The following is a 23,781-nucleotide window of genomic DNA, read 5'->3' on the forward strand; positions in this document are numbered from 1 at the left end:
TCTCTAAGCTCTGGGAAAAGGCCCTTCCCACCAGCTTCAGCAATTTTGCCTCTGAAAGGAATCTTCTCAACGAACAATTTGGAATTTGTAAAGATCATGCGACGAACCATCAGTTACTGAGAGTGGTCGACAAAATTACCCATTGATTCAACATCCAAAAATGTACCGGGATCGTCTTCTTGGATGTGGCCAAAGCCTTTGATCGAGTATGGCACAAAGGTCTTCTGCACAAGAGGATTCACCTTGGATTCCCAAGCTATTTGGTGAACCTGATTGCAAGTTACTTGGATGATCGATCCTTCTACCTGACCATGCGGGCAGAGCTTTCAACAACACGCCCTATCCGAGCAGGCGTGCCACAGGGATCAATCCTTGGACCATTCCTGTTCAACACCTTCACCAACGACATCCCTATGGACCTTCACAAAACAGACCTGGCATTATATGCAGATGATGTTGCAGTCATCTCACAGTCTTTCAAGGAAAAGCAAGTGGTGAAAAATCTACAAAAATGTTTGGACAAGATGTCAACATGGTACACCGGCTGGCAGATTGCACTGAACACCAGCAAGACGATTTCTATGATGTTCACGAAAAAGAACATCAAGTTTCAAACGCGTATTAGCCTCAACGGAGAGAACATCAAGTGGGAGAGCAGTAGCCGTTACCTGGGAGTAACCCTGGACATCAGCTCACCTGAAGGATCCACCGTGAAAACACCCAAACGGAAAGCCTCTGGCAAGCTTGCAGCACTGTACCCACTCTTGAAGTCAAGATCCATGCCTATCCGGAGCAAAGTCATCATCTACAAGATGATTATTAGACCCACCCTGACTTATGCTTCTCTGGCATGGAGCATCTGTGCAGAAACCCACCAGAGGACTTTCCAAAAGGTGCAGAACAAAGCCCTGAGGATAGCTGCAGGAGCTCCACTTTTTGCAAGAACAGCCAACCTGCACAGGGATCTGGGAATCGAGATGTTGGATGAACATGAAAGTCCCAAGGACTGGATCATAAGGCAAACCCTCTGATCAAGAAACTTGTTACGATTACTGCTAATTCTTTTGATCGCTACCTGCGGCCCGTCACAGCGCCGACTCTGTGAAACCATCTCTACTGTGACAAGAACACAGATGAAGAAGCATTTCAAACTACGACTACACTCTCAACCAGAGAAATTGGCGTAATGAGGCACAGCCTGGGTATCCAACATCCCCCACTGACAGACCAAAACTGTCAGCAAAACAAACTTCTCTACCCGCCATGATTATTCACGAGTGGGGACCTCAACAAGTAACACAGTGTCTGTGTGTTTCCTTGCCCACTGTGCGTGCCATACCAGTGGCGTGCACCAGCAGGCTCCTGCTGAGTGAGCGTGTAACACAGCTCACAAGAAGAGGCATGTCAGTAGGCAGAAACATACCTCTCAACCTTTTATGTTTTCAGGACGGGTGAAAACCCCAGATTTTGTTTTTGGTGGGTGACAGCCCAAACCCATATATGCGATTGTTATGTCCCCGATTCCTGTTCAATGCTTCGGCGGGGAATCAGGAAGGTAGGCCCAGGCTGCAGGACCGCGCTGCGCAGCTCCAACAGGAGCAATAAGGACACAGACGCTCGTGCATTGCTGTCCTGACCCGGAACTGCTCCCACGGATCGGGGCTTTTATTGTAAACGCCTTGCATCACTGAGTAGCGGGACAGAAGGCGGATGTAACATTCCTCCTTTATTTTAAACAAAACATTCACACATAAACATTACTTTGGCAAACTGTTCTAACTAAGGAACTGTGTAGTCTCTCGAGTGGGTCTGCTACCACTCATAGTCTCTGAGTCTGGCCAGAGACCGGGGCGCAGTTCTTAAGCTATATCGTCCACCCCGGGGTGCGAATCCCTGGGTCCCCTCGGGTTTCTCACCTTCATCGTTCGGCTCACCCAGTCCTGCTTCACTCGGCGATTCCTCCACTCTGTCGTCCATGGTCGCTTCGGCTTCCGGGTGGTCATGTCCCTCCCCCATGTGTGGTTCCTCTTCATCCTCGGTTGCGGCTCGCCGTCTGTACAAAGATCCTTTGGTACTGCCTTGAACCAAGACGCATTTCTCGTTACTTGCCTTTGTCCCCTTCTGGCCATTATTATGGTGCCATGCCTCTGGTTTATAGTCCATGGGACAGCGTCATATTGGGTGTCTAATTTAGATTTTGATGGGTTTCTCACCATGACCACTTGATCACCAACTCGGTGGTGGGACCTCTTGGCATTCCTTTTGTTACTCATATGGGCATTTGCCACAGTACACCTTAGTTCGGTGCGTTCACGGTCATGCGTGTCTGTGCTCCTGGATGGTGCGGGATGGATGACTCTCCAGGGGTTTGCGTTGACGCGCGACAGGTGCAATACTTTGTTCACTGTTCGCATGAAGCGTTCAACATCGCCATTGGCCTGTGGCCATCTCGGCATTATGTGGTGGTAGTGGATGTTAAGTTCCGCGAGGTATTTCTTGAATTCCTCTTCTTGGAATGGTGGGCTGTTGTCACTCCTAATCCTCCTTGAAAGGCCAGGCGTTGCGAACATTTTCTCGATTGCTGGTATGACCGCCTCTGCTGCTGTGGAGTTAACAATTTCAACCTCAGGGTACCTGGAGTAGTCGTCGATCGCCACCAAAAGGTATGTGCCTTCCTGTACTTGGCAAAAGTCTATGTTGATGGCGTCCCATCTAGCAGATCCTCGCTCCTCGATCTGCCCTCCGCTGAAAGGATGGGCTCTGGATTGGGCGGCGCCTCCGTTATTTGGTATGGGAGGCAGGTATTGACCAGCTGCTCGACTTTCCCATTGATGTGGGGGAACCAGACGCGTTGCCTTATCCGTGCCTTGGTTCTTACCATCCCCTGGTGTGCTTCGTGTGCCAGCGCTACTACTCTGTCCTGTAGGCTTGCAGGGATGACAATCCGGGTCTCTCGTAGGATTAACCCCTTTTCTGTGATGGATAGGTCTTGTCTGACTGTGAAGATTCCCGTGAGGAATTCTTTGGCCTCCGCTGTTCTGTTGTGGATGTTTCGTAAGGAAGACTTCCATCCTCCTGATATGATCGTGTCTTTCACCAGATCACAGCATGGGTCGTTTTGCGTGGCCTCTACGATGTCTCCTATTCCGATGGCTCTTGGCTTCATGGTGTGTATCAGCTGGCAAATGTGTTCCTCCGTTTCTTCCGCCAAGTGTATTTCCCCCGGTGTTGCAGCTCTCGGGTATCTCAACAGGAAATCTGCTGGGTTACCACTGCCTGGCTGATAGACTAGCTCGAAGTCATATTGTTGTAGATGTAACAGCCACTTTGCAATTCTGGCAGAGGGGTGTGATGACGTGCCTGTGAATATCGGGAGTAATGGTTTGTGGTCCGTATAGGTCTTGAATTTCCGGCCATATAGATATAGATGAAAATGGCGGCAGCCCCACAGTACTGCGATTGCTTCTTTTTCGATATGTGAATATTGTTGCTCTGTCGGTGTGAGCGTGCGGGATGCATAGGCAATCGGCACTGATTCTCCTGTGTTGGCCACCTGTATGAGGATGGCTCCCAGACCCACGGGGCTGGTGCCAACATACAGTTCGGTTGACAGTGTGGGGTCATAATATGCCATGGTGGTGTCTGCCGAGAGTGATGCCTTATTGTGTTGGAATGCTTCTTGGCAGGTTGGCCCCCAAACCCATTTCGTGAGTTCTCGTAGGGGTTCTGATAGTGTGGCCAGGTTCGGAATTAACCTTCCGCAGTAGGTGGCCATGCTTAGGAAACTGCGAACCTCCGTCGGTGTGGTGGGGGGTGAGGCAGCTTGGATGTCCGCTACTTTTTGGGGGTCTGCTGAAATGCCTGCGCTGTTAAAGGTGTAGCCGAAGAGATCTCCTCCTTTAGGAACTCACATTTTTCTTTGTGGATTGTCATCCCAGCACTCTCTAGCCTCTTGAGTAGCATGTGGTGCCTACGTACGTGTTCTTCTCTATTTTCTGCATGAATAAGAATGTCATCACTGACGTTTAAACCCCCCTGAATGTCACGTATCACCTCCTGGATGGTTTGCTGAAAAACTTCGGCTGCCGAGGAAATTCTGAAGCTGAGCCGCTTGTATCTGCGTAGGCCGATATGAGTGGAGAACGTCGTGATGTACCGGGAATCCTGGTGTAGTTTCAATTGGTGATATCTGGCATTCAGGTCAAACTTCGAGAATATCTTGGATCCCGTGAGGTCTGCTTATATTTCATCGAGGGTCGGGGTGATGTGACGCTCCCGTTTTATTGCTGTGTTGGGGAGGCGCATATCAATACATATTCTCACTTTCCCAGGTTGTTTGGGCTTCTTGGTGACGACCATAGGTGACACCCATGGCGTGGGACCAGTCACTTCCTCGATAATGCCCGCTTTTTCAAGTGCCCTGAGCTCCTTTTGCACCCGGTTTCATATGTGGAACGGCGTTCTTCAGTGTCGCACTGCTCGCGGCTGGACAGACTCATCGATGTGTAGCTTGATTGACTTCCCCTTTAGGCACCCAATCCCTTTGAGGAGGTTCGGGTATCTCTTGAGAATGTTGTCAACGTCTTGTGAGTCTGTTACTTCGCATATGAAACTTATCAGTCCCAGGTCCTCTGCTGCGTCACCACTCAGGAGGCACTCTATGCCTGTGTTCACTACGTAGATTTTGGACTGCAGTGATTTTTCAACTTTGCTGAGTGTGGTTCGAAATCTGCCTACTATGAGCAGTGGAGTTTTGCACCCATATGCAAACAGTAACGTGTCCGTCGATTTTAGGGCTGGTTGGGGCCATAGTTTTCTGAATGCAGTCAGCGGCATGACGTTGACGGACGCCCCCGTGTCTCTAGTCATTTGCATGTCTTGCCTTTGGATCGCTACTTGCCATTTTCGTCTTCGCAGTCTCTTTTTGGGTGTTGTGCTTTCGTAGTTCAGTGCTGAGATTAGGTATACTTTCTTTCCTTTCTTCCATTGGTCGTTTGCAGCTTCTTGCTGGTTGTGTGTCACATCGTCTCCTTCCTCCTCGGTTGATGAATTTGTGGTTTTGACACGGCGGGCGCTGGCCTGTTTCTTTTTCTTTCCCGCATTTTTGTCCTGGGGTGTGTGTGGTTGTTGTTGTGGCACCCCTGACGATCTGCACACTTTTGCGTAATGGTCTTTTCTGCCACATGCCCCGCATGTGGTACCCTGGGCAGGGCAGTTACGTTGTCCGTGGCGAGGACCTCCGCACCACCCACATTCCATGGGTCCTGGGTTCTGTGTTGCCACCTGGGTGCGTGCTGTTTCCACTGGCATCATCGTTCGTATATTGGCGATTCGTGATTTGGGCCACGGTTGCCGTGGTAAGAACCGGCTGGAGTTTCTGTAGGATTGTGCCCATGTATGCCGCCCTGGCATGTGCCAACTCCCTCTGGCGGCCAAGTTCCAGGATCCTGTTCAGGGATATTCCTTTTTCACTCAGCACCATCCTCCTTAGCTTCTCTGAGTGTATCCCATTTATGAGTTGTGGTTGGATCCCCTTTTCGGTGTCTGTGAATTCCCACGATATTGCGCGTTTCCGGAGCCTGGTGTGATAGGCATCCAGTGTCTCGTCTTCCATCTAGTTGGTGGTGCAGAATATAAATGGTTCATAGTCTGGATTGAGCTGGGGCATGAAGTGGGCCGTCAGGGTGTCGTTCGTCTGTTGGTAAATGTCGAGGCCGTCCGTGATCGCCAACAAATTGAAAATGCGTAGGACCTCGTCCCCAACATTCAGTAGGAGGTGCGACCTCATTTTCCTTGATGTGGTAATGTCTTTGCACTCCATGGCCATCTCATATTTTTGTATCCACAGTTGCCATCGTGGGCCAACCGATGATGGGTTGGTGCATGGGTCAAAAGGGTTGAGTGCGATGGTTGACCCCCAATGCGGGCGTGTCTGCGGCGTGGATGGTGACAGGTTGGCAGCTGTTCTAGAGGGCGTGCCGGGCCTAGGAGTGGACGTGTCTGTTGCCATGCTTTATTTATTTTTTTGGAAAATGCGCCTGTCGGTGCGCACTAGTGGCAATTGTTTTCTCACCTTGGAGTGTAGTTAGTGAAACCTGTTGGTATCTCCGTTATGCGTCCACCTGTTTGTCCCAAGGCTCCTTTTACACCCCTGTTCCGCCTGTTGTCCAGTTTGGAAAGGTCTGCCCAATGGTGTATGGCCACCATCCAGTGCCAGCTTCTCATACACAGTTATAGGCAAAGGTCAAAGGCAAGCCCAGCATGTGCTGCGTGGATTTGCTTCAGCTGATTTATGAGCACGTGAGAGGAAAAGAGAAAATTATTATTCTTTTTTTTTTCAGGTGGGTGCCCCCACCGTGGTTTCCAAAAATGACACCCTTGCTAGGGGCTTTGTGTGCTGGGTGGCGGGGTCGGGCGTGCCGTTCTACTCGCTTCCTCGTCGCCAGTGTTATGTCCCTGATTCCCGTCCGATGCGTCGGCGGGGAATCAGGAAGGTGGGCACAGGCTGCAGGGACGCGCTGTGCAGCTCCAACAGGAGCAATAAGGACACGGACGCTCGTGCGTTGATGTCCTGCCCCGAAACTGCTCCCGCTGAGCGGGGTCGGGGCTTTTATTGTAAACGCCTTGCGTCACGGCGTAGCGGGACACAAGGCGGATGTAACAGCGATGTGTGTAAGGGAAGGGTTGTATACGAATTGTTCGTTTTACAACTGCTCGAATGACAATTGACCTTTTCACAATTGACCGAATTGTGAAGGTCAATTGTATCATATATGTGGGGGGAAACCCCCCACCCAACGCCAAACCCCCCAAAACCCATATATATATACATATATATATTTCCAAACCGATATATATATATATTCGGTCAATTGTGAAAAGGTCAATTGTGACCCTGTGACCCTTTAAATTCGGTCAATTGTTCATTCGAACAATTGTAAACGAACAATATGGGTAATACCTAAGGGAAGCACCACAACGGGTGAGTGAGTTGATTATAGGGCGGGTGACACATGCCAAAATACCTATGAGATGGGAGGTATGCACAAGCAAAGGGTGCTCAAGTGGCCCAGGACTCTGCCATTTATGCTGGTTTTTCTTTGCATAATGGAACTTGTAGCCTCGTGGTTTCCCCATTATAAATCGAGGAATAAAAGTGGCATAATGTAAAGAGAAGACAAAAAGATGGACTTCCATCTCAAGGATGTCAAATTGTTGCCATGCATGCAGCGTGGTGGGAAAGCAGAGCACAAGGTTTGGAAATAAGTGAGGTGGGAGTACAGCAGACCGGCGCTGCACTGCTACTGTGTGCGTCCAGTTTGACGCCACACACCATCCACAGATTCCACACAAAATGATATTATAGTAATTTCCTTCCGCATTTTCGTTGGAAGGAAGAATAACCTTATTCGCGTCCTCTAAATACAGAGCATTTACGTGAAATGCAAAAGTAAAGGTAAACCGCTGCAGAAAATGTACGATGCGGCAGCCTGCATGAGAAGGGGAGGAGTAATCTGGAAGCAACAGAGGTGTGGCTTCGGAGCAGTTGCTGCACTGAGGGAGGAGGCTGGGGAGTCGAATTACGCGAGACCGTGGATGCGACGCCTGCTGGGCCTCAGCCTGACACCCAGTTCTGAGGCATTTTACTGCTGCTCCGCGAACCCCCTGTAGTGCCCCTCCTCATGGCTGTACCCGTGCCGATCAGATGCCGGACTTCTCTATCCCTCGTGGTTGTCTTGGCTGCCCTGCAAATCCAAAGCCTGGCGCAGGAGACACCTGCTCCGCCCCGGAAGATCGGTAATATTGATGACCTTGAAAACGTGCCATGGAGGATGGAGAGGCAATGTTTAGGCATGAGTGGGCTGGGAGATAGCAAGACGGGGATTTGAAACAATCCGGGATGGAGTTAAGTGTTTTATTATATTCTGGAGGGGGAGGTGAAATGATCGCCCACTGGTGGACGTGTGCCAGAGCTGCCAAGTAACCCTATCATGTGTCAGTAGTTGATCCACTCCTGGATATATGTATGCATTTTGGTACTTGTAGTTTGGCCCAGGACATAAACATGCAGAATTGCAAGTGTCAGAACGCAAAGTAAAACAGAACTACCTATGACATAGGGCTATGTCTGATTCTAGGGTCAGGAAGGCTCACTCCTCCCACCCCCCCCTTCCCAATTTCTATTGACTTTGCAGGGAGTTGCAATAGCAGAAAGTGACTTAGCATGCAGTGACACCCGTCCTTAGTTTATGGTTGGTTCTCTGGGAACTTACATTTGAAGGATTTAATAATAACAGGCAAATAACTTTGAATTACCACTTGCTGATTGCTTCCTGATAACCCTCAATACTGCTAGCCCCACTTGTGCCCATATCAACAATTGAAGGTTCTCCGCCTTCTACTACAGAGATGACCAAAGCCCTTTCTTGATTTTTCCGCCCTCCCATAATGGAGGGCACTTACCTACCTTTTTTCTGATATGCCACTCTGTCGAAGCTACCCGTACCATGGAGGAAGGAGGACATAAATTCTGTGAGGAGCAAGAGGAAGACCAGGAGTAATAACGTTTATCGAAAGTAATAGTGGAATCGAATCACCCCCGTTATCAGTCTTTCTCATCCCACTCCTTACAGCTAACGAATACCCGAAGTTCATGTGATTTGACTACCACAGTAACAGGGTCACACAGCCTGCACGCATGGTGATCTTTAATAAAACCAGGGAACATCATAGAGAAGAGGCCGCCAGAAATGCATGGGCAAATTCCCCTCCCCTAGATGCAACCACTAGTGGTGAATTAAGGTCAATATAGATGGCCAAATGGCTGCCTGACGATTCTCCAAGATGGACACGCCCCTTCCCTTTTCCACAATGCAGCCATTCCTCTGGTGGAAAGACCCGGAACCCTCAGTAATATATGCTAGGCTGATCAAATCCTTCAACCAGTGGCTATGGGTTAAGAAATAATCCTTTCTACCCAGCCCTACAGATAAGGGGTCTATCGGCCACTTTTACACGCTAAAAATATGCAAATAAATACTCCCAATATAAAAAAAGGGAAAAGGACACATATGAGAGCGTGCCCCTGCTTTCGCCAAAACAGGATGTGTTTGGATCATTAGCTCATGTTGTACCACCGGAAGAAACAACAATAATTATAGAAGAGGTCACTTGTATCTTTCACTATGCATGAATAACTTGGTGCATTTCTGTTTTACAGTTTAACATGTACTACTCCCATTGTGAACAGGACTCATGTTTTTACTCCCTAAAATTCATTTTACTCCCACAAACAAACAGTGGTTCCAGCCAGATATTCCAGCAGAATCGCCCTGTTCAAGTGATCTGAGGTGAGGGAGACTGTTGCAAAGAGACCTTTGGATGGGCTAATGAGAAGCATTTAAGAAGCTGAGCCATGACAGCTTGTAAGTCCCCCGACTCCACCCCCTTGCACCTGCCCCAGAGCTCCCTGTAAGCCTTGATAGCACCCCATTTGATGTAGAGAGAAGAGGTGGCCAGGCCCAAGTTGAATCCATCCTGTAATAACAGAGAAATGTCCTTGCTCTCGCATTTCAGGGGTAGAACGCGTTGACCACTCCACAGGACACAAACCACCTACAGTGGTGCTCCAAGGAGCAAAAAGTCCAGCTCTTATGGGAGGCTTGTAATGACATGTAGACTTCACCATTCAAGCCATGTCCCCTAAGCCCCACCCTTTTCGAAAGTCAGGCCACCCCTTGCCAATTTCTGCTCATCGGGCAGAGCTCAGGTGAGAGAACCGGGCGATGAGCCATCTGGAGAAACTGGGGAAGAGCAGTCGCGAATTACTTCAGATGGGGAAACACCTGGGCCCTTCTGCATCTGGCCCTTTAAATCGCTTTTGGAATCAAAGGGACTGGAGGAAAGGCATAGAGTAAATCCCTTAGCCATGGAAGAGAGAACATCTGTCCCAGAATCTCCTTCCATTCCGGTTTAAGACCAGGAGGGGCCAGGAGGGAGTCCTCCTAATGGGCACATGTGTTTATTCTGGGCAAACCTGAAGGTCGGGTGATGAGGTTGAAGGTCTCCGAAGACCACCTGCACTTCTTTGACGATAAAAGATGACTCAGCCTGTCCACTACTCTCAGGTGAACGGCCCTGAATAAGAGAAGATTGGTCTCTCCTCTCCTCCCCCATAATCCCATCTTCCAAGTGATACCAAGTCCCTGGACCTTGGGCTCCCCTTTGCCGGTTTACATTGACCACATCTGTCCTATTGTGTGCCTGAACCAAGACTACCTGGCACAGAAATGTCTGTTGAAAAATAACCTGCACCTCTCTGCAGTGGAATGACATACTAATCTTCTTTGAGATTAACAACCTTGGCAAGTCCCCCAACCTGAAGTGCTGGCATCTGTGGTCAGAATATGAGGCAGTGGGGGCTTGAAGGCACGGCCCTGTACGCTCACGCCAGAAAAAATACAACCGATTAAGGAAAAAAGGCCAATAGATTTCTTGCACGGATAACACGTTTTAACTGTACAAAAATATGAATGCAAGCAAAGAACTCTGCTGCTCAAGAACATTCTGGACGAATTATTACACACAGAGGCTTATAAGACATCACAGCGTCATCACTGTATAATACAAATCTGATTGGCTGGTTGGTGAGACCCTATACATGGGCCTGTTCCATAGTGGATGCCAGGTTGCGAATGGCTCCAGTCTCGTCCGTCTGTCTTCCACCATGTGGGGTCAGCTAGGCTCATCTCTTCAGGAACTAAAGGTCAGACTCTTCACATTTTGCTATCACAGAGTTACTATTGTAGAATAATAATACTACTACATCATTATGGCCTGCACCTGGGAAACTTGGGGACTGGCACAGGGGAGGAACACGATCATGCTAACCCACATATTCTTTGCTCAGTTCATATCGAACTCTCCGCACCCAAGGCTTCCACACTCGTTTTGAGCTATAATTTATTCCTCCCTGTACCTCGTATTACAAAGGGTGTATTTATGGGATAAGGTGAAATGGTTGTGTTTGCTTGGATCTTTTATGACCACTGGTTTCGTGGTTGGTGGTCTGAGGTCACCTACTATCGCAGAACTCATGGGTCTTGGACTGGGTCAGTTGTGGGTGCCATTACTCCTGGTGGGCTGGGTGGGGGTTGGAGGTCTGCTGGTGGGCTGGATGTGATGAATGTGCGCTACAAGGAGCCTGGTGCTGTCTCATGGCCTTGCCGGGCACATTCCTCTCTGGGATAATGAGTAATTTGAACAGTGTAGGAACAAAGGGAAGTTTCTATGGGAATTAGCAGTTTAGGTTTGTCTGCCCTCAGCGTTTGTTCCTGTTCAGGTTTCTCCGCCGGACCAACGTTTACTGCGTGTCCATGCAGGGCTGAATGTGTCTACCATAATTACAGATGGCTTCTCTTTACGTGCACTCACTAAGTCTATATATCTATAATTCATGCAATATTGTGTTTGTGCCGGGTTTCCTAGCACGGCCCTCTCCCCCCTGATACATTGCACGTCTCTCTATGGGACTCGCCTCATTCTAAAGCACCTACGGGGGTGGGAAAGGCTAATTTCCTTACCAACATTCCCACCTTTCGTTTCTTCTACAGTAACAAATTCCTCTGCATACTTGCATTCGTTTCCCCTCTCACTGCAGCTTCATATGGCAAGAGTTCCTTTATTGGCATCCATGCCCTACATACATCCCGCAGGCTTTCTCCCGCTTGTGCATACTCTTCGGGAGTTGACGTCATGTAGATGCATCGCCCATCCCCTGCTAAATCTACCCATACTTCCTTATAATTTTCAGTGTCTGGGGAGGAACAATGATTGTGTTGTATAGTCTATCTGCTTCATCACCGTAGGGTCTGGGGACCATGCAGGGGATACAGTGGTCAGTTTGTATTTGTATCTCCTTTGTACTATGAGGTACTTTTGAAATGCCAATTGAAACCATCATCATTGTGCTATCAGGCACTGCTTTGGCACAACATCGGAGTCCCAGTTGGCAGGTGAAGAAAAGAAGCAGGATGAACACGATGACAGGTACAAGCATCTTCACAGTGCTCCCAGCCTGTATGAGGCCCAGCTGAATGCCATTGTAAACCAGTCTTCTTCTTGGATGCCAGCTTCTTTTTTCATTTGGACCCCCAGGCCGTGTACTGCATCTATGACGTGTGACAATGACCCATTTCCTGCATCTTCAGAAGGCACGAACATGCAACATGAACTCCCGGTTTTCTTTTTGCACATGTCTCCTTCCATTGGCGTCAGAATATCCAGGATGTAATGGTTCCACCTTTATAACGTTGAACCCCTGCTCGGTGTCATTTAACAACTGGATCAGTTCCCAGCACGCGATCTGCAACCATTTGGCATCGGCTCATGCTTGTACGCCGGGTAGCAAGTGCGATGCAAGGAAACTTTCAGCTGAGCTAAACAACTTCTATTCTACGGGTATCTCTACAAGCAATGATGGTTAGACTTTTGATAGATATTACAATGTTCTCTTGTTTTCTGCGCAGTTTTTCGTATTGGTTCTTCACAGGGAGGATGCAAAATTCTGTTGGTGGCAGTGGGTTTTGTTCTTCGACTGCTGGGGACACTGCTGGTGTTCTGTCAGGCATTGAGCCCCCTTTCAGGTGTTCTTCTGGGACTACTAGTAGCGCTGAATGTAGTGTGACCAGTGAACAATAGCCCCTCTATGAAGGTGGGTGGTGCAAGTATGCATGTTGGCCACGCACCAAGTAGTAGTCCGTCAGTGCTGCGTGCCTCTCTTCAGGTCTGGAATTGGCAATGTTCTGTTGCTTCGCTCGTTGGAGTCGACAAAGAAAGTTTCTTTGCTGTGGAAGCAAAGTTCATAGTTCTCCTCTCGGTGCACTTTCACTGGCTTCTCCATTGCTGCAATCCATGTCAGTTTTGTGGCGTGCACTGTCCATATTGTGCACATGGTCTTCCCACGAATGCCACTGTTTTTTCTTCGATTCCCAGGAGGCCTTCAGCTCAGCAACTGAGTGTCATTTCCTGCCACTTGTTGTTTACACATTTTGCTCTGTCAAACACTAAATATGGCTGTTGTAAGCAATTGATGTTCGTCGGGTTGTTCTTGCATTTCAGGGCATCTGGATCGACCAGTTCTAGACGCACGATGTGTGCCTGGAAGGTGCCTTTTAGTCTACATAGCGCAAGATGAACCAGGCATTGTGCCTTTTATAATTGGGACTTCCTGTGGTACTAAAACCTTGGGTGCCTCTGATGCGTGCGGTATGAACGGGCATACATAGCAACTACTGTTGGTCGTTCGTCTTCCCACCGCACCCATATCTGAATACCAGCTGTTGAGTGTTTGAGATGACCAATATCTTTAACAGCATCCAGGCCTAGGCCATGGTATGCATCGTATTTGGGCCTAGGCGCTTGCCTTTTCATTCTATCATGGGGCAATATATACCTCATTGGTGGTATACTACTGCTAGCATTGGTACTACTGCTACTATTCGTGCTACAAAGGAGGTTTTTAATTGTGGGAAATAGTATTTTTAACATTTTGCTAATGCACACACTCATTCAGGCACTGGTGTTATTTGTATGGGACATATTGTACATATATTCAGTAGGTTTTATTGAGAGGTGTACTTTCATTTAGCCCCCCCCCTTTTAGATGGCTTGCCCAGATAAAGGATGAGCCCAATAACTTGCAATATAAACATAAGTATGGTGAACAGAATAGCAATAAAATGCAAGCCGCAATCATAGGAATATAATCTGGTAGAACTAATAACATTTCTATCACTATGCAATGAATCATTTGATGTTGAGCGTTACATTTTCTTTCTCCTATAATTGGGAACAGAAACAGGTGGGTGTGTGGGGGGGGGGGGTTAAAGCATAACGGAGCAGGAGGGTAGGGAGATAAAGATTGTTTTAATTTACAGAGCTCATGATTTTAGCAGCAATGCATGTTTGGTAGCTTGTACATGCACTAATATTGGCAGCATTAAGCTAAGTATAGTGAGGTAGATTGGTTGTTTGTTTTAGGATACTGGTGAGGAATTTGGCTGTACCTTGCGATTATCTGAGAGGTGTTTCCAATATTGAATCCCTTTCACCTTTACTGCGAGAGGGGTGGAAAACACCACTTCATAAGGCCTGTGGAACCTAGGGTTGTTCCACTTGCGCACAAAGCTCCTGACAAATATTGACTCCCCTCGCAACAATGGTCGGGTGGGCGTGGTTTCTTAGGCAGGTTGATCTGCAGTGTTGTGTGGACTGTCTGGGCGATGTGGTGCGATTATTGTTGCAAGGTGTTTCTGGAGGTTTGGTATGAACCAATCCTCCTGGATGTCAGCTGCAATGTGTTGTTTTGAACTGTGGGAGGGGTAGTGTAATTGCTCAAATGCTGTGTGTAATAGTTCATTTGGCATTACTGCTTTGTTGGGGCATTGCTGCCTCCATAGGAGATCAGTGGGCATCTGTATGCACCCTTGCTTGAGCCATCTGTCATTTTCTTCCTGTGGCGCTACATTGGAGTTCTATTATTTGGGCTATAGGCAGTGTTGTGTATGGGTCATTTTCTGGTCATGCTGGTGTGGGCACTGGGAGATATTCTACCACATTGGCCGCTGCATCCGCGGCTGCGCTTTCCAAAGAAAATTCGTCAAAATATTATTGGCATGGGCGGCGCATTTGACGTCAGGGCAGAAATCAAGGCATTTAGTAGCACTGCATGTTGCAAGGGACCATCTGCCTGTCGAATGCCCCTCCTTTTCCAGCATGAGAAACCAGTGTGTACTGTTGTGATGACGTATGCTGAGCCTGAGTAGATGGTCACATGACAGTCCTTTGATGCTCGAAGTGCTTCTATGAGTGCTATGAGCTCGGCTGCTTATGCTGAGTTGTGCATAGGTTGACTTTTCATTACTAATGTTTCATAGTCTTCTGCTTCTAAGCGCACCACTGCTGCCCCAGTATGTCTCTGTCCGGTATTCTGGTCAATTGACCCGTCAATGAAGAGCACCTCACCCTCCTCTAGTGGACTGTCTTTTGCTTTGGGGATTTCATCCTCTTGCCTCTGTCGTGTTGCTTCAAGTCATTGGGGGTCATTCCGAGTTTGGAGGCAGCCATGGTGCTGTTAGCACCATGGCTGCCTCCAAACTCTGGTCCGGGTCCGGGTCCGTGGTGTCGGAATGGGGACTTACCGGGACATTCCGACCTATGCGGACCCGGTAAGTCCCCATTTCAAAAACCATTCCTCAATAGGGCTCAATGGGAATAGGGAAGGAGCTAATAACGGGCCCGCAAATAATTAGCTCCATGGTCCCTTAACCGGCCCCGCTAAGGCCGGCTGGTAAAACCAGCCGGCCCTAGTGGGACCCACTAAGGGACGTCGTAATAGGGTGGTAGGGGGTTAACGGCACCGGCATCCTTACCGGTGCCGTTAACCCCCTACCGCCAGGGTTGGAATGCCCCCCATTGTCTGTGCACGCTTCCGTTAGGGACGTGGCTGGATTTACTGTTTTGTATCGCACTACGTGGATTTTCACACTCAAGGTGATTAATCTTGTATGCCGATGCTCTCTGGGTAGTCAGGGTGGACTTCCATCTTTCTAAGATCGCTCCACGTACAGTGTTACTGAGCACCCCATCACAATTGTGGTACTTTTCTCGATGGCAAAGGCAGCTGCATCGAGAGCTTGTTCGCATGCAAGCTGTCCTTGCATCACTGAATCTAGTGTACCACTGTAGTAGGCCAGTGGATTATGGCCCATTGTGCTCTTCTGTGTCAGCACCGCAGTCATAATTGTGCCATTTGAGTGTGAAAATATGTAAAATTCCTACGTGCAGTCTGGATTGGCTAGAATTGGGGCTGGGAAAATCACTTCTTTTAAGTCATTGAAATTTTGTACCATGTCTGCTGTCTATTCTAGATTATGGCTGCCTTTCTGTGCTTCCTTGAGGCCTCGAAGGAGCGGCTTCGTGTACGCTGGATAGCCCAGAATCCATGCCCTGCAGTAGTTGCACAACCCCAGTAACTTCTGCATGTCTTTTACTGTAACTGGCTTGGCCTTGTCAACTTTGTACTCCTTGCGTGCTAACAGTTGCAGCAGGGTGATGTAATCCTTGAGACACTACTGCTCACTGTCAATGCATACTAGCAAGTCGACCACGTATTGGATGACCGTGCTGGGCACATGGATGTTACCTAAGTCTTTGTGCAATACCCTGTTGAATAAGCTAGGGCTTTCGCAATACCCCTGAGGCAAATGAGTGTGCTCATGTGCTTTCCGCCATGTGCAAGTGCTGTGAGGTACTGTGAGTTTGGGTGCAACGGTATTGAGAAGAAGTGTGTCGCTTCTTTGGGGAGGCTGCACAAAATGGAGGAAGGGTTCAGAACTAGAGGAAATTCTTTTTGTACTACGTCATTAATGGGCGGAGATCCTGGATCATTCCCCAATTGCCCCTGTTGCCTTTTTGACAGGGTATGACTGTGTTGCAGGGCGGAGCAAAGGGCACTATTATCCTCTGGTGCAGTAAGACCTGTATTGATTGATTGATTGATTTATTTATAGAGCACTTTACACCAAAGCGCTGAATGTGCCCTTTATCCCTTCTTCTGCCTACCTTGATAGTGGGTATTGTTTTTCTATTGTTAGTACTGCATCTTTAGTTTAGTGTTATCTGTACTGGGTCACTTCTTTTAGTAGTCCCACATCGTGCGGGTTGGTTGTCCATAATTGTGTCGGCACATGCTCTAAGTCACCCTGGAAGAAGGGAGGCGGTGCGACAATGGCCATTAGGGGGCTTTGCCCTTTCCTATACTGCACCATGATATTGCAGGGGATGCAGATCTCAAGTATTATTTCCCCGTCATTATCCTTGTCTTCAAAAAGTTCTGCATCTGTTAATTCCTTGAGGGGTACAGTGGGATTAATCACAATACAGTGCGCCTTTGGCACCCTGGGTGTCTGTACCAAGGACACCAATTCTTTTGGCAGATATCAACAACCCCTGCAGATCTAGAGACAGTATGGTGCCTGCTACTATGGGGACACTACAGGGTGGAAAATGAAATTGGTTGGCCCTCTCCAACAGGCTTTAGTAATTTGCGGCACTGCTTGCATGAGCACTGTTATGCCATAAATGAACATGTCTGGGATAAAGGGAATGCCTCGCACCACTATGTCACATGCCATGGCGTGTATTACGAGCATCACCCTCACTGAACACATGATTGGCGTGGCGCATACAATGCTGTTGTCAACTTGCCAAGCAGATGCCTTCCGAGGAAGTTGACAGGAGAGCTCTCGGAATACAGTGCGTACTACCTTCCCTCCCACCTTTACATCTACATGTTATGTATATGGAACCGTTTAAATAGCCCCAGAGAATCCCTGCGTGTCAAGAGTTTTGCCAGATGGCAGGAAGTCGCCTTCACTAATGCATGATTTCTCAGCGCCTGAATCTGCCATAAAGATTAATGGTTTGCTTCCTATCGCTGCCCCACCAAGGGTTCCTCTTCTGGGCCGAGGGCCATTGGCAGGACTGGACATGCAAATGCTCTCTGTGGGCTGTCCAAGTCAGGATATGTGCCTGTCCCCGGGAATGAGAAATGGTTTACCCCCACTACTGTAGCGCCTTGGAACGGGGCCACGGTACTGCTGGGCGCGCCGCCAAAGGTTTTTGCATTCCCTGCCTGCTGGATGTTATTGTGAGGTGGATAGTGTTGCATCGTCTGTTGGGGGTGTCAGTGGGGTAGGGGTGGGCCTGGGATCTGCAGAGGCAACTGAGTGTAAGCTTGGTGTATCTCATATTGAATTGAGGTAATTCAGAGAGTTGGCCCCTGGGGGCCTCCTTGGGGTGGAGTGCCATATTTCTGTTGGCTGTAACTATATCCCATTCTTTGCCTGCTCTTGCACTCTCTTGAGAAATTCCCCCACTTCCCACATTTCCAGAATTGCCCCATTCCTCCTTCTCTGGGTCCCATTCCTCCAAGCCCTCCTCCCCTAGATCCTCTCAACCCACCTCATCCTCGCTGTTGTCCTCCTTGCCACTGCGGGCCAGAGAATTGCAGGTTTCCGACACACTGTCTTTGTCCTCCTTTGGTCCTCACTGCTGCTATTCTGACATTTGGAAGATAGGTGTGTAACCCACCTCTTCTATCTGTGTGGGCGTCGGTCCCAGGACCACTACAGCTACTTTAGCTCATTTGTTTTTCACCAGTTTTGCTTCCTCTGACTGTCACCTCTGAAGCGTTTCCTTCTCGCACTCTTTTATCTTTCTACAATGGTGCACTTCTTTGGGCAGGCCTTGTTTTAGTATAAAATAGAAAAAGGGTATTGACTGGTCCCAGGCGTTACCCGTTTCTGCCCTCCATATCCCTTGGACCTTAAGAATCAATTGCGCAGTGTCCTCATCATCACACATGGCGCACTGGATAATGGACTGTAAACTGCTGTGTCCGGGAAAGCTTGCTGCATCGCCTCCCACACTTTTGCTCTAATCTTATTGAAGGATGCTCCATCATAAGCATTGTTGCTCAGGGTTATTCCTGGGTACCCTGCCTTCACCCACACTTCAGCAGCCTGATCACCGACAGCGGCCACCAGTAAAGTTTTCATATCTCCTAAGTGTATATCCATTTTCCTGTGTCCGCCGTAATATTAGGTTGTCCTTGTCCAAATGTGCCCACAGTACTTAGTTCCGGCCTCCCTGTGCCCTTGTCTATCAGGGGCATTTGCATTTTCAGTCTGCTCCTTCCGCCCTTTGTCACACTTACCTTTTTCCTTGCTACTGCCATCCGGCAAAACCTCTCTTTCCGCCTGCCGTCCCATAAGCTCTCCACTCTGGGGGTGTGCTGAGGCGCTTGCTCTGCCTCCCCATCCACATCGTCCTCAACCTCATCGAACGTACTCCACTCATCTTCATCTCCCCTCCGGGAATCTACATTTTCGTAACCCAGACTATCCGTGTGACTGTCATGCTCTACGTGTTCGGTTCTTATGCGCGCATTGTCTATCCTGAATAAAACATCTCCTGATTTCAACTCATCCACCCCCTGCTGCACTGGTGTGTCTGCAAGAACTGTTTTGGTTACGTCACATGCCACCGGTAGTCTGGCTAGATCTGTGCACCTCGATGCTAGTGCCATTTCTAGGTCCTTTGGATTGACGTCTGCGTGCGCTGCGACATTTGGAGGGGAGGCAAATGGGGGGGTGGGGCTGTCGCTAGTGTCGATGGAACTGGTTGATACATATGTTGCGTTGGTGTACGCCTCTGCGGGATAGGGTGCTAAAGGATATATTCCCTTGTGTGCTGTTCATCCCTTCCCATCTTCGATTGGGCCTGCGCCTTTGCTATTGTTGCGCGCCCCCCCGCGCTCCTCTATATCATCGAACATTTCCAGAGGTTCAATATTTCCCTTCTGTTTTATAACTGTTTCCCTTTGTACTTTGCTGTCAGAAAAATGGACATATGTTCTAGCATACTCTTGTCAAAGGCGCCCTACTCTGGCCATGAGCGGGGTATTCCCGCTCCCCTAGTCTCGGTCACCCCACTGGTTTTGATACTTCTTGATCCTGTCGCAGTACAACGGCAAAGCCTTACACATGTACTCTGTGGGCCCTTCTCCCCCCATGGTCGCGTCTTCCATGTGTTTGCTATTACGCCTGTGCTAACGCACCACACAGTTATACAGATATTGACAAAAACACAATTCAATGATTTCCCCCCTCTTGTCAACATAAAAAGAAATGTCTCCCCCCCCCACCTGCTTCTCCCTTCGGTCTCCTCACTCAGGCGAACCACACTCTGTGCACACAAACGCAACCCACACAAAGGAGCCTCCTGGGCCCCCTCCCCACACAATGAAATACACAAATAAAACAAATTATAATAAGCTAAAATAACAATCACTACTATGCCCGAGCTCTCTACTTATATGGAGCACCTATGTATTTCCTCTTTTTTCTTCGTTAAACAGTGGTTGTGTTGCCACTCCCCGCCCATCCCCTCTCACTCGGGGAGGCTCCCTATCGTTCTGTTTTCTCTTCCTTATTCTTCTCCTTAAAAATGTACTTAAAACCAAAAAACAACACAAACCTCAGACATGCCACACTCTGAAGTTCAACCTCTGCGTGTTCACAATGTTCACACTTCCCCATACATCCTTACCCTACTTGTTACCCCCTGCAAGGCTATACTCACATGCGTGTGTTCACCCAAACTCCTCCGTTCACGGGGTTCCCACAACACCACCCTGCACCTCTCCTTGGGCTGCACCCCACTCCAAGAGCAGACAGGATTCTGCAAATACGGCTCCTGTCTGGGAAGTACGTGTTTTTTGGGGCTGGCCGCTGTAGGTGGCTGCCGCCCTTCCTGAGAGGCTGCCTGGTCACCTTCGCAGGTATGGGGGTGCTGGGATCACATCAGGGTCACCAATTAAAGGCATGCCCCTGTACGCTTGCGCCAGAAAAAATACAACCCACTAGGGGAAAATGGCCTAGAGATTTCTTGCAAGGATAACAAGTTTTAATCATACAAAAATAAGAATGCAAGCAAATAACTCTGCTGCTCGAGAATGTTCTGGCCGAATAAGTACAAGCAGAGGCTTATAAGGCATCACGTCGTCATCACTGTATAGTAAAAGGCCACGTAGCTGGTTTGGTGAGATCCTATAGATGGGCCTGCTCCATAGCGGTTGCCAGGCTTCGATTGGCTCCTATGTCGTCCGTCTGTCTTCCACCACGTGGGGTCAGCTGGACTCATCTCTCCAGGGACTGAAGGTCAGGCTCTTCACATGTTGCTATCACAGAGTTACTATTGTAGAATAATACTACTACATTATTATGGCCTGCACCTGGAAAACCTGGGGACTGGCACAGGGGGAGGAACACCATCACGCTGACTCACACATTCTTTGCTCCGTTCATAACGCACTCTCCGCACCCAAGTCTTCCACCCTCGTTTTGTGCTATAATTTATTCCTACCTGTACCTCGTATTACAAAGGGTGTATTTATGGGACAAGGAGAAATTGTCTTGTTTTCTTGGATCTTTTATGACCACTGGTTTTAAGGTTGGTGGTCTGAGGTCACCTACTATCGCGGAATTCAGGGGTCTTAGACTGGGTCAGTTGTGGGTACATTACTCCTGGTGGGCTGCGTGGGGTTTGGAGGTCTGCTGGTGGCCTGTCTGTGATGAATGCACGCCGCAAGGATCCTGGTGCTATATCATGGCCTTGCAGCGTGTATTCCTCTCTGGGATAGTGAGTAATTGCAACAGTTGAGGAACAAAGTGAAGTTTCTATGGGAATTAGCAGCGCAGGTTCGTCTTCCCTCAGCGTTTGGGCCTGTTCAGGTTTCTCTGCCGGGCCTACCTTTACCGCGCGGCCATCTAGGACTGAATATGTCTACCGTAACTACAAAATGACATCTCTTTATATGCGTGCACTAAGTCTATATATCTATAATTCATGCAATACTGTGTTTCTGCCGGGTTTCTTAACATGGCACTCCCCGCCCCCCACTGTACATCGCACGTCTCTCTATGGGACTCTCCTCATTCCAAATCGCCTGGGGGTGGGGGGGAAGCACTAATTTACTTCCCAACAGGCTCCACTGTGAAACCTCATAGCATGCTCTCTGGAACCAGCCACTGTTGTAATAGGGTCTTGAACTCAACCAAGATTCTTTTCTCGCAGTCCTGGGAACAGGGACGCCACTTCGATGCACGTTCACCATCAATGGTGAGAGGTGGAGGTGGACCCATGAAGTGATGAACACTGTAGCCACCATAATGCACAGGAACCATAGACACGTTTTGGCTGAGGTGTTGGGGACTGACACAGGTTGAGTAAAGCCCTCTGCAGTGTGGCTGCACTTTCATCTGTCAGCTGAGCATCACATCTGTCTGTAGAAGACAGCGCCTATGAACTGTAACCTCTAGTCGGCAATAGATGGGACTTTGCTAGATTCAACAGAAGACAGTAGTCAAGAAGAAGACTGCAAGTCTCAGTGACATATTCTGCCACCTGATCCCAGGATGATCCATGAATCAATCAATCATTCCAGTATGTCTAGAGCCATGGCCCCACCTTGTGCAATAGACCCACTAAAGGAGTTAAGGTCTTGGTGAATACTTGAGGCGCCAAACTCAGGCCCAAGGGACAGACCACAAATTGGAAGTGCTCTCTGCCAACTGCAGATCGCAGGAACAGATGATGTGAGGGGTGGATTGGAATGTGGAGATAAGCGTCCTTTGTGTTTAGGTATGCTAGCCAGTCCACTTTCGGGATGAGTGGGATTGCTCTCCTCCACAAAGGTATTGACCTCCTTCAGGGTGATGAACAGCCTGGAACCCCATGAGCTCTTGGGGATGAGAAGCAGGACTCAGTAGCACCCACCCCACCTATCCAGTGGTTGTGCATCTGGAAAAGGGCATCCTTTTGACAGTCTTCTGTTCGTCCTGCAGTCCTCTTCTTTTCACGTCATCTAGGGGAATAGGATTGATTTGAGTGTCCGTACTTAGATGAGTTTTTGCAAACTCTATGCGATAAACTTTCTTGATCATTAAATGTACCCCTGGGTCTGACAAATCCCACTGATGGCACAACTGAGACAACCTTGCCTCTCCAACAAGGTAGTCTTCCAGTCAGGACTTCTTACTCCTTGTGTGGGTGGAACCGGTCTTGCTCTTGGACGGGGTGGTCTGCGTCTACCCTTAGATGGGGCAGCCTTGTTACGATGTGGACCAGTAGCGAGGTTTGCTGCTGTTTTCTGGATGAGACTTTTGGGGATCAGAGCAAGATTTTCATCTAAGAATGTCCATGTGCTTGTCTTTTTTGTGTGCTTTTTCCACCTTTCCTCAAAATAGTCCCCAAACAGCTTGACCCCAAGGAATGGTAGATTTAAAGCCTCTGACATTTGGGCATTGCCCATCTTCCAATCATAAACATGAATCTGTCACCTGCAGTCCCTCAAAGGTTAGATCTGAAAGGAAATCTTCTTGCAAATGCATTGACTTAATCAGCCTGGAGCAATCTTCCCCAGTATCCATCAAATGATATAATTGTTGCAAATCTTCAAGAAGGTGTTGGGCAGAGGCTGGACCCGCACCAGGGCAGTGGGGGGCCAGCAGCCATACCCTCACCAGCTATGGGAGACCCCAACATCTCCCATATAGCCCACAGAAATGCAACAGAGACCCCAGCAGGCAGCCACATGTTCCAAACTGCGTTTATTTCTGGGCAGCAAAAAAAGAAAAAAAAACACGCAGAGCATCGTGCACATCGAGAGTTCAGGCGCCGTCTCCCCCCGGGGCTGGCTTGCAAGCCAGCTTTGTAATCACACTGCAGGCTGACCTCACAGAACTGGATCAGCTCCCAGAAACCTATCTCCACCTGCTATTGGCTGCTAAGTGATAGGTTACCTATGTAGCCCTTATAGAGAGCCTGACAATTGGATGTTAGCCTTTTGCATCAGTGGGTTGGTTTAGCTGTGCCAGCCCCCCATTACCTAATTCTAACTTGTTGCATTATGACTTTGTTCCCATAACTTTTTAGCTGAAGCAAGCAGTTCGCACATGAGCTCTGAGTGCTGATTGGCTGGGCTGAGCCATTCTTGTTACAATTATGTTTCAAATGTTGTGCGAGTCTTTGCGAAAATGTCTTTCTTTCCCAGAAAGAAAAGAAATAAACACACTGGGTTGCTGTGGCTTACTTGCATTTGTGGAGAATTAAAAATGTTTGTCTGCAGAAAGCAATCTTATCTTGAATGCGCGACCT

The 23,781-nt window shown here is 48.6% G+C and overlaps 1 protein-coding gene across 2 annotated transcripts in view; it reads left to right on the forward strand.

Moving 5' to 3' along the window:
* Positions 1-7,379: 7,379 nt before the first annotated feature.
* Positions 7,380-23,781, forward strand: part of PCYOX1L (prenylcysteine oxidase 1 like) — a 241,703-nt gene continuing 225,301 nt past the window's right edge. The window contains exon 1 of one of the 2 annotated variants that reach the window (XM_069651394.1): positions 7,380-7,797. In XM_069651394.1, coding sequence (XP_069507495.1) covers positions 7,683-7,797 — 115 coding nt within the window. In that variant the 5' untranslated portion in view covers positions 7,380-7,682. The remainder of the gene's footprint in view (positions 7,798-23,781) is intronic. The other variant, XM_069651393.1, reaches the window with a different exon arrangement.

Source organism: Ambystoma mexicanum, chromosome 3p (assembly GCF_040938575.1).
Source record: "Ambystoma mexicanum isolate Mex_15411 chromosome 3p, UKY_AmexF1_1, whole genome shotgun sequence".
Lineage (NCBI taxonomy): Eukaryota > Metazoa > Chordata > Amphibia > Caudata > Ambystomatidae > Ambystoma > Ambystoma mexicanum.